Source organism: Cavia porcellus, unplaced genomic scaffold, assembly GCF_034190915.1.
Source record: "Cavia porcellus strain 051 isolate PalLab524CR breed Dunkin Hartley unplaced genomic scaffold, mCavPor4.1 scaffold_12, whole genome shotgun sequence".
Classification (NCBI taxonomy): domain Eukaryota; kingdom Metazoa; phylum Chordata; class Mammalia; order Rodentia; family Caviidae; genus Cavia; species Cavia porcellus.
This window is the reverse complement of record NW_026947495.1, coordinates 54,495,040-54,513,777: the sequence shown is the minus strand read 5'-3', so window position 1 is coordinate 54,513,777 and position 18,738 is coordinate 54,495,040. Positions and strand designations below refer to the sequence as shown.

The 18,738-nt window shown below is 35.8% G+C and overlaps 1 protein-coding gene across 1 annotated transcript in view; it reads left to right on the top strand.

Annotated features, from left to right (window-relative positions):
• The first annotated feature begins 4,500 nt into the window (after positions 1-4,500).
• Positions 4,501-18,738, top strand: part of Ttc21b (tetratricopeptide repeat domain 21B) — a 58,745-nt gene continuing 44,507 nt past the window's right edge. The window contains exons 1-10 of the mRNA XM_003478664.5: positions 4,501-4,643; positions 7,608-7,737; positions 7,827-7,937; positions 9,666-9,832; positions 12,602-12,724; positions 13,186-13,343; positions 14,821-14,905; positions 16,035-16,133; positions 17,783-17,975; positions 18,392-18,489. Coding sequence (XP_003478712.1) covers positions 4,623-4,643; positions 7,608-7,737; positions 7,827-7,937; positions 9,666-9,832; positions 12,602-12,724; positions 13,186-13,343; positions 14,821-14,905; positions 16,035-16,133; positions 17,783-17,975; positions 18,392-18,489 — 1,185 coding nt within the window. The 5' untranslated portion in view covers positions 4,501-4,622. The remainder of the gene's footprint in view (positions 4,644-7,607; positions 7,738-7,826; positions 7,938-9,665; positions 9,833-12,601; positions 12,725-13,185; positions 13,344-14,820; positions 14,906-16,034; positions 16,134-17,782; positions 17,976-18,391; positions 18,490-18,738) is intronic.

The following is an 18,738-nucleotide window of genomic DNA, read 5'->3' as shown; positions in this document are numbered from 1 at the left end:
CTCACTTCATTGTTTTTTTTCCTTTGCTCTGCAAAAGTATTTTAATTTGATATAATTATATGGTGAAATAGTAACACCATTTCTTATATTAATGAGGTTCTGTTCAAAAAGCCCTTGCCTATAACTTCAAGCATTTTACCAAATTTGCTTTTGAGTATATTCACTGTTTTTGTTGTAATATTTAGATTTTGATCCATTTTATTTTCTATTAGTATATGTTAAGAAATCTAGCTTCAGTCTTTGGCATGTGCATAACCTGTTTTACCAGGACCATTTGTTAAGAAGCCAATCTTTCTTGCAGCGTATGATTTCTGCTTCTTTGTTAAAGATCAGATGGCAGAATATGCATTGAGTTTCGGTATTTTCTATACTGTTTCATTGATTTATGTGTTTATTTTTGTACCACTGTCATGCTATTTTTGTCACTGTAGCTTTGTAGCATAACTTGAAATCCAGGATTGCAACGCTTCCCATTTACCACTTGTTGCCCAGAATTGTTTGCTTTCTAGGTCTCTTCTGGGTCCATATAAGTTTTAGGATTGTTTTCTTCAACTCCATGAGGTGGTCGGTTTTCTGACTAGATTGCATTAAGTCTGTACTATGCTTGAAATTCGGCCATAAATAGAATCATGGAACAAATTCTACAACTGAAATCATAGAACAAGTTAAGTTCTTGAACAGAGGTCCCACTGTAACTGTTTTGAGAACATGGCCATTTTGACAATAATGGCTCTGCGTATATAGGAATGGGTTAACTTTCCATTTTCTGATGTCAATATAACATCTAACAGCAGTAGGTTTGTTGTAAATGGCTTTTTATCAGAAGGAGATAAGGTACTTCTGTACCTACTTTCTTCAGAAACTTCCAAGAGTTTTACAAAGTAATGGTCTTACAGCTGTCACCCAGAGAGGTTAAGTAACATTTCCAGTTATACAACTGGGGGACCCTGGTGTGAAAGTACAGATAAAGACAGCCTACTTGAAGGCAGAAAGTCCTTTGCCATAGGCCTCTCCAGTACAACCTAACCTCAAGGTGCTCCCTAAGAGATGATTTAACAAACAAATACACTTTAACTATAATACAAGTAATAGTCAGGTGCAGTGGGTTCTTTAGGATTTTGTTTTTTTTCAGAATGAATAAAAAAAATTTGACCAAATATACTTGTAAATAAAAATAATTCAACTTCTTGGTTTAGTTATTACGGGATATACATCTCCAGGTGATAGTTTTAACTGCTTGACATCCTTTTATGTTTGAATTTTAATTACTTTCTCTTTTTCAGTATATTTCAATAGCATAAAGATATGGTATACGTTGTTTTTTAAAATATCACTTCTATTATTTTGTGAAATAATGTGCTAATTGAAGCAGTTTTAAGATTGCATGTGCACATACAAAAGGTGTATGTTTGTCTTGAGGTCTTAGAAATAAACTCAAGACTTTATACATGCTAGGCAAGTACTGTAACACTGAAGTACATACCTAGCCCTGCAGAAAGCTTACAGAGGACTGTGTTTAAAGGAAATTATTGGTCACAGAATGTATCTCATATATTTAAAAAAGTTTTCATATTTGTTAGGCAGAAAAAGTACTTTCCCAAGTCTATAAACAAATAGCATGAAAACTTCCAAGAGCTCCACTTCAGGCTTAGCAGACCTTTTTGTAAATTTATTTATTTTTCCAAGATTGAAAACTAAAATTTGCACTAAGCCATATCACCAGGCAATTCCCTTTTTGAGTATGTGAGAAAAGGCCTAAGCTACTAAATTTTCCAGACTGGATTCATTTTCTTTTCTTTTTGTTTGTTTCTTTTTGTTTTTCTTTTCTTTTCTTTCCTTTCTTCCTTTTTCTATTTTTCAGTTTCAAAAGTTTATTTAATAAGTGGGAGTAAGGGAAAAGGGAAAAACCTCTGCAGAATGAACTTGGACTAAACAAAGAAAGGAAGGAATAAAAGCAAAAATAAAATACAATCTGTGTCTAAACACAAAGAGAGTTTCCATGTGGAGTTATGGTAGTGGGATCCTCATGGCTTCTGATCCCTGTTCACCACTTATATGACAGCCTGCAAGAAGCTGTACATATGTGTCCTAAGAATCATCTGGCACTGGCCTGGGATCTTGCAGTAGACAGGATCCATCCATTTCTTCAGCCAGTTTAGCCGTGCCCTATACCCTATATCATTTACTCCTGAGACACATAAATCCCACAAGTCTTTATGGGGTGCTGAAAAAGCAATGGTCTCTATCTTCTATGGCTTCTTCAAGTTAGAAGGGGCTCAAGTGGGCTCACACTTTCAATCCTCCATCCTCAGACCCCCTCAGTTGGATTACAGGCCTGGGCCACCACACCCAGCTTGGAAGATCACATTCTTGCCACTAAACTTTGCTCTTCTCATATCCAATTAAGTGATTATCAAAGGTTTCATGGAGAGCAGGATTTGAAATAAATTCTGAAGGAGTAGATTTTGTCAAATGAAGAAAGAGCTTGAAGCAAAGGTGAGAAAAGCATTCCCCAAAGAAGAAATAAATAGTTGTCCCATTTGTCTGGAAAAAAAGGTTCTTTGAAGGGGGAAGTTATCCACAGAGTTCCTAAGGCTTGACAAGACAATAAAGTAAAGAGTCATGGATGTGAGACCCAAAACTCTGTAGCCAACAAAAGTGAGTCAGTGTGCTAAAAAATTCGAGTTTTTCAAGAAAGACAATAGTTTTCAAGTTTCTCATTTGAGGCCTTATGAATAAATACCAAGTCACTATCAGTGTCAAAGCAATTCCCACAGTAATCCAACAAATACTCATGAGAGGCCAGGTATGGCATTTCGTTCTGAGTGATTTAACCTCAGAGTAAGATTTAATGAAGAAAATTCTACAAGATGTTAAATCCTAACAGTCTTCTAATGGTCAGACTTAGGCCCAAGTTTAGATTGTAAGCATTTTAGAAATGTAGGTTAACCATTTATTCTTTTAATAATGATCCTTTGATACTTCCTTCCAGAAAAACTTCCTTTAGGACTAAAAGTTTACAGTTCATGATTTTACATTTTGTTAAAGATCTCTGGCTCATGGTATTCTCTACTGCTTATCAAATGTAGATTGATCCATAGTTTTGAAAATCGTACCAGTACATATTACCAGTTGCTCAGCAGCACAAATGTTCAGCTGGATTATGATTGTTTAAAGCAATCTTCATGAAAATATGTACCCCATTTGGTGGAATGCACTTTAAATCCTGGGATGGTAGATTACCTTTCTCAGTAAAAGTTAATTTGTAGGCTGCTGTACAAGTCAAATTTTTGATTGCTGTGAAAAATATCTGAGATAAACTTACAAAGAGGGAAGGTTTGTTTTAGCTCACAGTCTCAGGGCTTTTAGTCCACAGTCAGCTGGTCCTATTGCTTTGGGACTGTGGTAGCACATAAATCATGATGACAACCCATAGAGGAAGAAGCCTGTTCACCTCAAGGTCGCCAGGAAGCAAAGCCAGAGAGTGGAAGATTCAGGGTCCCCTTCTAAGGCACACCCCCATCATCTTCTTTCAGTAAGAGGTAAGGTTCCACCATCTCCCCTAGCACCACAGGCTGGGGACCAAGCTTCAATGCATGGGCCTGCGTGCGGGGAAGGGGGTTCGACATAAATAACAGCAAATCAAGAAATTTTATATCTGAAAAGATAATTATTATTTTACCTAAAGATAGTTGAACCTAAGATTGACATTTTTAATTGGTGTCATTGATTTTACCAAGGTCATCTAAACCTCAAACCTTATCTACTATTTTTAAAGTCTCCTTAAGCAGAAATAGAAACTCTTAACCTACTACAATTTAATTATTTGAACTGAATTTACACAGCTGACAGTTGCCTAATAGATACGGACACATAAGTTTGCACAGGGGTGAGTTTTTATTCTCAGTTTAACATCAGCAGTATCATTACGTACACAAACGTGTTTGCCTTATTTGTCTTCATTATCAGGGCTAAAACGAGCTAAACTACTATGCACTCGAATCACAAACAGGGGACTGCGACATTGCCTGCAAAGATTTAAACTGAGCCCAAGAAGCTTGTCTCATTTCAGGGAGCTTGCTGGCTTCCCTGCGCCACCTTGTGGCCACACTCCTCCTACCGCCCGTGACAGTACAACGCTTTTCCCCGCGTGCGTCAGGACTGCGGCAGCCGCAGTGCGGATACCGGCTTCCACGAAAATGGAGTCTGTGTTGCCAGTGATGGCAAATAGACTTGCTCTTCTTTCTATTCCTTCCCCGTTGTTTTGAATTCCTTAATTCTATCCCTGAGGCCCACCCACCTAGGCTGCTCCTGGGGCTGACACCGGATATGAAAGCGTTCTCCAGCCCCACCAAGCAGCGGCGTCCCCCGCTCCTACCATCCTCCCGAAGGCCCTCGCAGTCCTCCCTGAGGGTCCCCCCAACGCCTACTCCGCGCCCCCTGCAATCTCGGCCGCAAGGGCCCGCCCCCTCTTGCTGACAGCCAATGGAGGGCCGGCCACGCCCTCCGCCACGCCCCTCCCGCGGGGCCCAGGCCAAAGCGGGCTTTTGGCCTTGCGCGCGGCCGAGTCCAGGGCCTCCTCTGGCGGGTGGCGGCGAGCGCGACCCTCGGCCTCGGCAGCCATGGACTCAAAGGGGCTGAAGGTGAGCGGGTGGCAGGCTGAGCTTGCTCTGGGCGCTGGCGCGGGGCCGGGGGCGTGGACAGAGCCCGGGGATTTCGTGTGCACCTGGTCGCCGGTGGCCGAGGCTGCTGGAACCGAGGTCCTCGCCAGCCTCGCTCCTGGTGCTGCTGCTCACTCGTCCCGCGCTGGGGACGCCTCGACTTCTGCTTCTGTGTCTGAGAAGGATGGAGTGACCTAGGACACTGCACCTCCAGGCACGATTTTAAAGGATTTAAAACAAAGTAGTAGCGTCCAGTCTCCCACTGGACAGTGGAAAGAGCCCGGAAAAACTCTGAAACCTGCGGAAGACCTGAGGCGGAGGAGGAGTCGTTAGAGTGATGGTGCTCTGTGTCACTCCAGGTCGTCCACTCAAATGTTCCTGATAGTGAGCTGTGTTCTTTTTGTTCTGCCTTAGTTGTCCAGAATCCTGAAAGGGAAATAGGAAGAGTTTTTTTGTGTGTGGAGACTGGGTGGTGGACTTGAGCTTTCAAGATCAGCTCTATGATCCTTCCCAGGAATCTTGCCTTCAATTGTATTCTTCAGTCCTCTCCTTACCCCACTCTCAGTTACTGAAACTGTCAGTGTTGTTTTAAGCAATTTATAACCTCCTGCCTTACATTACTACGTTGTAGTCTTTAGATTAGTTTCCCTAAGAAGAACTCCATGGGAGTTTAACTCACTGTCCAGAATGATTCTGCTGGGTTTATAGAAACGTGCAGTCAGTCTCATCTGAAAAGTGTAAGCTCTTCTGGGTGCAAAGACCTTGTCTTACTCATTTTTACATCCTTCGTAGCATAGTGCCAGTGCCTGGCTTTAGTAAGTAGTCAGTGCATATTTGTTAAACTAAACAACTTAACCTGGACCACGGCAGTGGCAATAATTACCAAACGTGGTAGGTGGAGAAACAGAAAAACCTAACAACTGGTTAGATTTAGGATTACTGGGCAAATGAGACGGAGGACTATGACTCAGTTGCTGGTTTACACAACAGCAAATGAAAATGAATCTCGAGGTTGATTAGTGTCTTGGTTAGACGTCACTTTTGCATTTCAGTGAAACTTTTCAGAACAGTGCTGTTACACCGTGATAATCTTAATCCTTACAACCATCTGTACTTTGTTTTACTAATAATATTTTACAAGAAAGCAAGCTAGGGTGTTGTTAAAGACCAAAAATTGGCAACCACATCTTTTCTCCTTTAACTTCTTGTTCTTTTGGTAATACCACATTGCTACTATTCAGGAGTGATACTAAATATGGGACAATTAAAAATATCCCTTTTGGGGGCTGGGGATTTAGCTCAGCGGCATAAGCGCTTGCCTTGCAAGGGCGCAGTCATGAGTTTGGTCCTCGGTACAAAAAAAAAAAAAAAAAACCATATATATATATATATATATATATAGCCCTTTTTGTGGCAAACTAAATGATTCTCTGGGACTTTATGGAATGGGGCACTGGAGGAAAATTGCAGACCGTTTTCCTGAGATGTACTGTGGGTGCTTGGCGGATTGAGTGTAGATCATATTTTCCAGAAAGGTAGCTAAGAAAAGGAAGAAAGCAGTAAATGCAGAAGGGAAATAGACTAAAGTTAACAGAGAACTCTGCCTAACTGATCTACGGAAGGAGGACATAGCCCTCCAGAAAGAAAGACTCTAACACAGAGCTGTGTAGACTCTGTTACATTTTAATTCTGTCCACTATTTCTTACTCATGCTAAACCAGGATAGGTAGCTATGGGCTGACCCACATGAAGTTATAGAGAGGAAACAGTTGTGTCAGTGGTGGTAAAATGTGGCTTCCTTCGTTGATTAGATCCTCAGCTAAGCCTTGGATAGGATCCTGAGTAAAGTGATGTGAAACACAGATCCATTTAATTAGAACTCAGTATCTTCCGATAGTTTTCTGCCTTAGAAATTAAATATAAGATTTTGAAAAACAGCTTAAAAGTAGTTATTTGCACTGGAGAACAGTTTAGCTTGTTAACATATTCTTACCAATATTTAAATGTACCAATGTTCATTTGGTACATTTGAATATTACCAATGTTCAGTGTTACCAGTGTTCAAATATAGCACAGTAGGATAACATTTGACAATAGATTGTTTAATTTGTCATTGCTTTGTAATGCTATAATGACAAACTACTTTTAGAAGAAGCTATTTTTTAAAAAGCCTACCTCTTGGATCGTTGAACAGAAGTGTTTGCAGTCTCGATGTTTGAATGTCCACTTTGTATGCTTTACTTTTGTAAGGTGAACAACTATTTCTAAAAGGACAATATGTAATTTATCAACTAGTGATTTCTTACTGTATATATTTTTTGAAACTATGTATTATTTCTACCCTTTTTCTGTTTTGTTTCTTTTTCTCTTTAAGTAAAAATTTTTTAAAAAAAGCTCAGCGGCATAAGCACCTGCCTTCCATGCAGGCAGTCATGAGTTTGATCCCTGGTACTGATAAAAAAGAAAAAGACAAATAAATAAATATAAAGGAGCCTACCGTCAGACAATGGAAGCCTCATCTTTTTTTTTTTTTTTACTCCTGTTTTCTTAGTTTCTAAACCTTTAAGAAATACGAGTAAATGAAAAGAAAGAGATGAAAATAGTCTGATCCCAGTACTGTTAACAAAAAATTTTGGAAAATAAGATTGAAATTGTTAGAAAACATAGTTATTTCAGCAATTTTTTTTTTTTTAATCATCGGTACTGGGGATCGAACTCACGACCGCCTGCTTCCAAGGCAGGTGCTTATGCTGCTGAGCTAAATCCCCAGCCCCTATTTCAGCAATTTTGTGTTCCTTCTTTTGTGCAGTTCTTAGTATTTAATAGTACTATACAATCACCTTAGCTAAATTTTAGATTATTCAAGATTTTAAATTGATATCTGCTTCCTAAAGTGTTGTAGAACTCCAGAATCTCTCTTGACCTTTAGCTATCATTTCCATTTAGACACTGATTAATTACTATTGTCAAGAGCGGTATTTCCATCATGTGGTCCTTGTTGCCAGTGAAGGAATGAAGAGGTACGGCAGTGACCCAGTCTTCAGGTTTTATCATGCCTACGGTACATTAATGGAAGGTAGGCACTAATTACTAAATGACTTCCGTAAGTTCTAAATTCTTGTTTTGTGCTAAAAATAATTTTTGACCATAATCTTGATTTTTCAGGTAAAATTCAAGAAGCTCTTCGAGAATTTGAGGCTATTAAAAATAAACAAGATGTATCACTTTGTTCACTAATTGCACTGATATATGCACATAAAATGAGCCCTAATCCAGGTATAGTATTTAAGCATAATGCATAGGTGAATTTTTCTTAATTTACTTTGATTTCTACAATATTTGGTGTGATCATTCTATTATTATATATTGTCCATGGATACTGTTTACATCGTATGTGTTTTATCATCTTGACAAGAATATGAATTCATCAAGCACAAGAAACATATCTTTTTTTTCATATTCTTTATATCCTATGGTAGAGGTTTCACTAGTACGTAAGAATTATTTGATGTAATTTAAAGATGAATGTATATGAGCAATTGTTATTGAAAAGGAGAGCTAAAAGTTGTTATAAATATTTCATATATATTATCTGTCTATCTAGTTTTGCATTAGCCAAGTTTACAGTTTGTTTTGTGCTAGTAATGTAGTTTATCCCTTAAATATTAAGACTTCAGAAAACATTTGCACTCCTTATTAGGAGCTCTTGGAAAACAGTAAATTTTTACCCATTAGTAGATGAAAACATGACTAATTTATAGAACCCAGCAATTAAAATTCTATTTTATTGTCTTAGTGTGTTGTTAACTTAGGGCTGAGGCAGACTAATATTCTACATTATAGATCATAAAAAACAGAAATATATACCATATATCTATCCTGTAACAGCTTGTAGAGATGTACTGTTTTGAATATATAATGACCATCTATTAGAAAATAATTCCTTAAATATAAGAAGTTTTTCTTAAGCAAAATACCACAGGACTCCTTTGCATACATAAATGTGTACAATAAAAACAAATTATTTAGAATACTATGTGAAAAACCAGACTAACACAGTGCGTGGGAGGCTAAAACAGAATGATTGATCTGAATTCAAGGGCACCCTGATGGCATAGTGAGACTTTGTCTCAAAAAAAAAAAAAAAAAAATCAAAACCATTAACAAAAGCAAACTAACAATTATGTGTTCATTTCTGCAAAGGACTGTGCCAAATGTATTTAGAACACACAGAAAGAGTTTTAGTAAATGATCCAGGACATCAAGTTTATAATCTTGTTAAGAAACTATAAACTCCACAAACATTGTTTCTGCATTACTATTAAATAAATAAAAATGAATGTGCTAATTAACATTTATATGTACTATTATTGCATTAAAGTAGGATGGAAGGGCTTTGTGAGAAATTGGAACTTAATCTTTGAAGGACATGTAGAATTTGAATCTGAAGGATATTAACCATATAAGAGATGGGTCAGCAATTACACAGAGGTAGCTTAGCATTTGATTCTCTTACAGATTTCCTTTCTCTGTGCACTTTTTGCAGTGTGTTTAGCAGAAGCAAAGAATTTACATAGGAGCATTACAGTCAAACCCGAGAATGGAAGGAGGGAGGCAAAAAAGGAGGAAGAAAAGGAGGGAAAGAGATGATTTAGAGATATTTGAGGGCTAACTCTACTTTCCACCATATGATAGAAAGGGCTCACGTGCATGTAAATATTACCCAGGAGAGCCTAAACTGTTGGTGCACATTCTTCTTGAAAGCCAATTTAAGTTCTTATATTGCGAACAGTGTCACAGCTTCCTGCTGGCTGGTTGAGGACTAGAACTTGGTTGAAAACATACAATGCCTGTGTCTGCCTGGACACATTCATTCTTTTCTGTATTATAGCTACTTAGTGAGAACTTCTGCAGGGGTTGGGTTGGGCAGGGGTGTTGATCATCTGACCTGTAATGAACACTTGCTAGATTTTAATTTTCATTTAATACTGTTTCCTGTCTCAGATAGAGAAGCTATTCTGGAATCAGATGCCAGAGTGAAGGAACAACGTAAAGGAGCTGATCAGAAAGCTTTATACTACGCGGGCTTATTTTTATGGCATATTGGCCGTCACGATAAGGCGAGAGAATACATTGAAAGAATGATAAAGATGCCTAATAGTAGCAACGAGGTGGCTGGTTTTCTTATTTTGAAATAATAACATTAAAGGAAGTTTTATATTATTTGCATATTCAGTAGTTTTAGTTCTTTGTTATTGTCTATTCTCTCTTCAAATATCTGCTTTATTTTCCTATTTTATTTACTATAAAATAGGGGTTCTGTAAGGTCTTCATTTTTATTCTTATAACACTTGAAAAAGATGCTTCCCTGGTTTCTTCCCTTTCTGTTCCCTTTTCCCACTTTCATTTATTCTTTCCTTATCTTTTTTCCTTCCTTCTCTCCCTTGATGAGCAGCTCTGCATGCATGACACTGTTATTTATACTGCTGATAATATACAGATAAAGAATACATTAACTTTCATGAATGAATTACAGTGTCTGGTAGTTGCATGGAGCATATACCCAACTTACGAGAAAAACTGCAAATGTATCAGGGACATGTGATTATAGAACACAGGAAAATTATGCCTAACATTTACTGCTTGCTTACTTTTTACTACTCTATTTTAGATTAAAAAGAGGAATTATATCTGTGTTATGAGGAAAAGGTTTTGAAGGACATAGCTTTAGAGCTAAAGCCTGAAAGATAGACATAATTGCATCAGATGAGAAAGAGAACTAGATCCTCCCAAAATGGGAAGTAATGGGTAGAAATGAGAAATGTTCATTCTGGGTACACTGAGAACCTTACATTTGATGGTAATACAAGATAGATGAAGATAATGGAAGAAAAATCTGGAGTACATTGGGACAAACTGGAGAATCTTGTCTGCTAAGTACAAATATTTGTATCTAATTTGATAGACATTGAGAGATCACTGAAGACTAGCAGCTTTATTAGGCTAGGAATTCAGCTCAGCATAAGTGCTGTGCTAGCAAATGCGAGATCACGAGTTCAATCCCAGGTACAAAAAAACAATCCATATTCAGGAGATTAATTTAATAGTGGTTTGTGGGGTGAACTCATCTGGAGAAAAACTAAAATATGGGAGAAATAAAAAAGGTAATACTTTAGAATATCAATGCTTAGGATATGGATGCATTTGCATATCATTTGTCTTGAGCCTTGGCCCATAGCATGAGGTGTCAGTCTTCCCCATAGTTGCAAGGTATCTGGTCTCCTGCATGGGCTCCTTGGAGGACCTAGCCCTGTCTCATGCCAATACTATTTAAATAACTCAGGTGCCTGTAACAGTACTGTTTGAAAATTGATTACAGATGTCTTGTGCTCTGGGTGAATGATCTGGGGATGACAATGTGCAATGTATATACCAGTGTTTCCCTCTGATTGACATGTTTTGAAATTTAATTTTAGTTGATGTGTTCTTTTTTCCTTGAAATAAAATGGATTTGAAAATTAAAAAAAAAAAAGGTAGCACTTTCTGATAGGTTTTGAGGTACTACGCTAAATATACACAGCTGGTATGATGGCACATACCTGTAACCCCAGCACTTGGGAGGCTGAGACAGGAGGATTACCATGAGTTCAAGGCCAGCCTGGGCTACATAGCAAGTTCAAGGACAGGCTGAAATGCCTACTGAAACCCTGAATCAAATATGGTATTAAACTTGATTTTTTAGTACTCTCAGGGCTTGTTAGCTGATTCTTAATAACAGGAGGGAAAATAATGAGTCATATATCATGGATGCCTCTGAGATTTTAAGTCCGGATAATTCAAAGAGCAGTTAATATAAGAAACATTGCCACAAGAAGCTTAGCCTTCCAGGGAGGATGTATATTTACTTTCTGGCATAATGTATTTGCCTAGGAATGTATCTGCCTGGAATAATAGATACATGTTGATCACTTGGGAACCTTTGGAAAAAGAAAAGTTCAGAAAAGGTTTTGGGTTACAAAACCCAAAAAGATTGTCAGAATCACCTGAAGATTGTAGTTGACACCACTCAAGATGCAGTCTAGTTAGTGGAAGAGTATTGTTTAAGTTGGTAACAAGTCTTTTCAGATGAGATGCAGAGAAGTAAATAAAATCTTAGTTAAAGATCATGCATTTATGAGATAATATAAAAATTTTTAATAGAAGAGAATATTTTGCAATTTTTATTTGATGTTAAAAATAATAAAAATCCAGGGATATAGCTCAGTGTATAGCACTTGCCTGATAAGCATGAGGTCCTGGTACAAAGGTTCAATTCCTGGTACAAAAAAAAAAGAAGTGTTTCTTTTTTCCAGTCTTGTAAACTTTCCAATCCTCTGATTTGCTAACATCTCAAAAGGTAAACATCCATGGCTTCTTAAATTTTAATTCCTCAGGCCATTTACTTTTTCATCTGAAATTCACTGGACTATTGTAGAGGTTAAGAAGACTGTTGCATAATTACCTGGATCTTTACTGTTTATTAAACAAGAAATCTTCTGTTTTTCATTCTTACCTCATTTAGGCTGTTTGTTAAAAAGAAATAACATGTGTTTACTTTTATATCGTACTGCATGTAAATTATCAGAAATAATTTAGTAGCAAAGCCTCAGAGAAGAGTTCTGGTTTTAGCATTAGTGGAATATTAACCAAACTTTTTAATACTGAGTCCTGTAGTAATCTCTGAAATTCATAGTCTAATTTCTAAGACTAAGTAGGCAAGGGTTCAAAACCAATTTTACCACACAAAATTTAATTGTTCACTACACTATTTGTAGAGTCCAATTTGTTGTTTATTACCAAAAAATGGCATTCAGTTTACCTCCTTTCTCAGCAGTTATTTCTGTTATCTCAAAAGAAAAAAAAAAAAAATAGAAGTTTGACTGGAATTGCTCATTTTACAGGGACAAATTCTGAAAGCATGGCTCGATATTGCAAGAGGAAATGAACCTTATGCTAAAAAAGCACTGAAGTACTTTAAAGAGATATTACAGGATGAGAAGGATATTTTTGCTCTGCTGGGTAAGGTAAGTTGGAGTTAAGATGAATTGTTTTGAATTTATTCAACATTTAAAACCTTAAGAAATTAAGTAGTTCAAAAAAAGATGATACTTTTTATGTTACTGTTGTTACCTCTCAGAGGGACTTGTATTTGTGTAGGATATAACTAGAGAAATGAATTCCCTATCAAAGTTCCTGAATCCTGGGTTATTTTGCTGTTGCTGATTCAGCTTTTTTAGCAAACGGCTGTCTACCTGATGTGTGTCAGGCAGCACTCTAGAGCCTAGTGATGACCTCAGCAAATAGAATCTGCTGTCTTACAGATTTTATATTCTGTACAGATGGACAGTGAAAAAGTTACGTAGTGGATCAGATGGTAGGAAGTACCGTGGGAAAATACAGCCAGGACTCTGCGTCCTTGCTTCGGGCAGTGAGAAGCTCCATCCTGAGATCACAGATTTAATGTCGCTTTTTCTTCTCACTGTAGGCACGGTGCCTTGAGATGCTCCAGAATTACTCAGGTGCTCTGGAGACTGTGAACCAGATAATTGTGAACTTTCCAAGCTTCCTTCCTGCTTTTATAAAGAAAATGAAATTACAACTAGCCTTGCAGGATTGGGACCAGATGGTTGAAACAGCACAAAGGTTAAGTACCAAAAAAAAAAAAGTATCTTTTTGGATGGATTATAATTACAAGACCAAAAAACATGCTGTGTATTTCTTGTCATGACATTTTTTTTAAATCATTATGGAATTTGTCCAAACCAAATAGAATTTTTTTTCTAAACAGCACAGAATTGAGAACAGTTTAAAATTGCATTGTTTTTAAAAACTGAATTTACTGATTTACGTAAGTTTGTAAATACTTGTCCTAAAACACTCTTTGGGGAAAATAAACAAAAATCCCTGTCCTCATGAGCTTTATGTTGAAGTGAGAAGAACCATGTGTTATACTAACAAAAACAAACCAGGAGCTGGAGATTTAGTTCAGTGGTGTATGCGCCTGCCCAGCAAGTGCCAAAAACAAACAAGAAATTTGTGTGATAAATTAGGCAGTCGTAAGTGCTGTGGAGAAAAGACACAGCAGCTATAAAACAACCATGTATCTCACAAAATAATGGATTCCACACTCTTGTGTGGGTTATCTAGGATTTGAGGATCTCAGTGGGTTTCTAGTTTCAGATCCAGCTGGGTAGGGGTGGCACCCTTTGCCCTTGGTCTCTGGTCATCTCCAGTGGTGTTTTTCCCTGCCCCAGTGAATGAGCAGCAGCTGCCAGAGGACACTATTTTCTAGGTGATGCAGAGATACAAGAGAAGCTTTTCCACTCCTGCCTGCATTCCATTGCCATTGTAAGAAAATTCATTCCTACTTTGGAAGATGAAAATTATTCTCTAGCTTTCAGGTGTGACTATTTGGTTACATGCCAGCAAGCAGATACTCAGGAAGGAATGAAAACTGATAATTCAGTATTCCGCACAATGTAGGGTAACTTATACCTTTTTTTCAGTTCGTTTTAGTAATCTTGAAGTAAACTTCATAAAGATTGTCATAGGTTTTGCACATTTCTTACTAAATTTAAATTTTTTCTTTTGGTTTGGTTCAAATTATGAATAGAATTTTTATTGTATTTTGTAGTGTGTTTTTTTATTTTTATTGTTTTGGTACCAGGGATAGGACTCACGACTTCGCACTTGCCAGTCAGACACTTACACCGCTAAGCTTAATGCCCAGCCTCTGTCTGACGTGTTTTTTTTAACAGGAGCATTTTTAATGTTATGAGTATTATTAAGAGATTTTTAAATGGTTGGCCTGTCTTAGCATTCCTAGAATTTCTCTACTGAACTAGCTTGGTCAAGGTGGATTAAACATTTAATACACTGTTGTATATGGTTGCTTATACTTTAGTTAGGTATGTTACAAGCTTTCATGACACTAGTACAATCTATTTATCTTATAAAAACTTATTAAAAAATAAATTCCAGAAACTTAAAAGATTTAATCACTTTAAAGCTACCAATCTGAATAGTGGTATAGTCAGAGTAACAGATCAATTTTTCATGCCTTCAAGTAAAAGAAAATACGTAAGTTTATGTCACCATTAACCAACATGTTTTCCTGCAGATTGCTGCTTCAAGATAATCAAAATGTGGAAGCACTGAGAATGCTGGCTCTTTACTATCTGTGTAGGGAGGGGAATGTAGAGAAGGTAAGCTGTACTGCTTTACGTGTCCTGTATTAAAGATGTATTTCACCAGATACAGACATTTATGCATGAGCATTCATTAAGTACTTAAAGTTTTCTTTGAGAATGTATATCATAGTGGTTTTTAGTTAATGACCAAAAATTCACCTTAATAAAGAAGTTAGCTTCTCATATCAAGTAGTAAAGCAAAAATTTAATATGGTGAAAATTATGCTTGAAAATTCCTTACATCATGAATTATAATATGTGCTTTTTCATATGAAATGCTTGTGTTGTAATGTGTTTGATTAATGAAATCTGTGATACTAGATATGAATGAGTACATATGCAAATTTTGTAATATTTGCATAATTTAACTGCATTTGTATAAGGTAGATAAGCTTAGGAAGAAATCCCATTGTACCTCTTGAATTCCTCCATCTGTTTCTGTTTTAGTGAACACATTGACTATATACTGGGTGATATAGAGCCCAAATCCAGTTTGAATCAAATAATATAGTGGGTGGTTGAACTGCATCATGGCTAACTTGGTTAATGTGACATGCCTAATCTTAGTAACCACTGGAAGATCTTAGTAGGACAAATTTTCAGTTTGTTATTTATTAGGCTCTGGGGATGTAGCTTAGTGATAGAATGTTTCCCTAGCATGTGTAAGACTCTGGATGTGATTCCTAGCACTGAAAAGAAACAAAACATACTAAGTACCCTTTTCTAGTCCAGAAAACATTTTAAAAATAACTTAGTCCACCTAGACAATTGAATACATAGTCAATTGAATATTGGTTATAAATATGTTATCACTTATGTCTCCTTTGTGTCATGAATTAATTATTGATGATAGAGCTTGGTATATAGTTAACTAATATATTCATTTTAACCCATCCAGAGATTTCAGTTTAATAGCAAATATTAAAAAGTGTAATGAAAGAATTTTTCATATATCATTATTGATCTTTTATAATAATTTTAATATTCCTTACAACATAATAGAATTCTGTTGCAAAAGGAAGACTGTAAAAACAAAAGTCTCTTAAAATTTAAATAATAGTATGTTACATTAGTGTATATATGCATGTATTATGTTCTTTTTTCCTAGTATATTTAAAATTAGTACTGATTGCTTTTGTTCTAGGCTGCCACCACGCTGGAACACTTAGGAAATGCACTAGATGTCATGGAGCCACAGAATGCTGAACTTTTTTATAAGGTTACGAAGGCATTCAGCAGAACTGTAAGAATGCATACTATGTGTCAGAGCTCTGTTAAGTATAGTAGAGAATATTAAAGAAGTCAAAAAAGTTGAGGCACTGAGAAGTATATGGCCTAGAGTGGAAATATATTTGTGATACATTTCTAAGAAAGGCACTTTGGGGGAGATGGGATTTGCAAATCTAAGAACACTTCAAGGAGGGATATATTCCTTGTGCTTTTAAAGATGGCAAAGAGCCTTCCAAGCAAAGGAAGCAAAAATATTTTTTAATTAAAGCATAGGATTTATGAATAGGATTATAGTTTGCTTGTGTTTTTAAAGTTATTTGAAAATGTTTTAAATTGAGTAAGTTACTATTTTGGCAGGCAAAAAGTTTGGCATCTTATTTTCTTTATTTTTAAAAAGTAAAACAAAAAAAGAGCAGAAATAATACAGAATTTCAAAAAGATAGCAGTAAGAAATCAACACTAGTTAATATATTACATATTGTTATATCTTAGAAGTAGTTCAAGTTACAAAATCTAAGCATAAAAAATGAACAATCAAACAATGACAGCATTGACTATTCTTTTTAATGAACAGAGAATTAGTGTGGTTATCTATCTTGCACACTTAAATATACATACAGTTACATGTGTATCCCTACAAGTTGTTCTTTCCTTTTGAGCACTTTCTTCCCTTTCATTATTACAATATTGAGATATTACTTAGTTTCTTTCTAAATAATAAGTATTTTAATTGTAAGTGCCTGGTGAAAGGGGGTAATCAGGAATGGAATGCAAAAGTATATCAGAATGAGTACCAGGAATGAGAGGTTTGAATGTTAATTAAACTAGCAAAAAAATAAGGAGAAAGATACATAGAAATATGTGAAGTAATGAGCAAACATAACATTGGGGGGGAAAAGGAAATTAATTAAGAATACAAATAAAGTGAATTGTCTTTAAAAATAAAATTGTCACGTGTGAAGCTTTAAGAAAGAAAAATTTCTCTTATTACAAAAGCTTTAATTAAGGAGAATGTTTACCTTTTTTATTTGCCTTTTTTTTTTACTGCCAAGCATATTATCTTTATTAGATTTTAATAAGCTCACCAACATTAAATTTGTTCAAGCTTTTAAATAAGCATTTTATTCATAGAAGTTATCTTCGGAAATTTTATATTTAAACAACATTGGGATTTGTTGTTTAAATTGGGAATGTAGTCAAACAACATTGCCATTTCTTAAAATAGTTTTGAAATTTTTCCAAGAAAATTTAAGATGTAATTTTTTAAAATATTCTCACTAATGGTATATCTTTGTGTTTAAAACAAATTTAGTCCTAGTTTCTTATTATATATGTTCATTTAATTATAGATACTTACCTATGTCATTTATCAAACCAGTTATGAGAATCACGATATTGCACCACAAGCTGCATAGCATCATTGAAAGTATACATTTGAGGACAGATATTTTGCAGTGGCACTGCTCACAGGGATGTGCAAGTTTTGATAGGTTATAAACTCTCGATGCATTATTTAAATAATAAGGGAAATTTTTGACTGTTAAATAATTTTATTCCTTTTTCTTCAATGAAGTGTAAGGAACTACACTTTAGAGAAAAAAATTGAGAAGTCCTTTACTCCATTAGACTTCTAGTCTAATTCAGGATTTTTTCTCTTCTTAGTGTGGACGTAATCAGCTTATTCTTCAAAAAGTTCAAACATTGCTAGAAAAAGCTTTTACCTTAAGCCCTCAGCAGTCAGAATTTGCCGCAGAAATTGGATACCAAATGATTTTACAAGGAAAAGTTAAAGAGGCGCTCACATGGTATCAGACTGCCATGACTCTCGATAACACCAGCATCTCCGCACTCACTGGTAGGATGGCTGTTTCTATAAATGTTCCTAATAGAAATGCAGTTCACAGCTGCTTTAAGTGCCCATATTTCAGTTTTCTAAAGTTAAACTGTTCTCTACTAGCCACAAGAGAAAAATATCATATGTTTTTTAAAATAAAATTTTTGTTTCACAAATAATCTTGAGAGAATAAATTTCTATGAGATGGTTCCTGTAACTGTGGAATTCTAGAGTAAATGATTCTATATCAAACTATGGGTCCACTTTACTTTGCTTCACTTATTTTTATTCTCTTTTTCCATTTTATTATTACTGTTTTAATCTAAAACTTTGAAGTATTATGGTGGGGGAAACATTTAACATTGCTCGTGTTAGTTTGTAGTGTCCATACCTCAATTGGTGTAAGTATTGACAGTTTTTGTTCTCATTGATTTTAGGATTTATCCGAAGTCAGTTAATGGATGGGCAATTACAGGAGGCAGATCAACAGCTAGAATTCCTCAGTGAAGTCCAGCAGTCCATAGAGAAATCTACGGTATGGGTTTTGAGCAGATAGTAGATCCCAACTACTTACAAGGCATAAAATTTAACTCAGCATTCTTATTTAGCAGTGACTCTAAAGGAATAATGTATACTAACTTTAAAAATGTCATTGTATTTATTATTTTACCCTATGTAAAACTTGGAAACATTCTTCTCAATGATTCTAAATGTTACTCCAGTTTAATACTGAATTTTGAACAAATAATTACACATAATACTTTATATACATTTAAAATCTAAG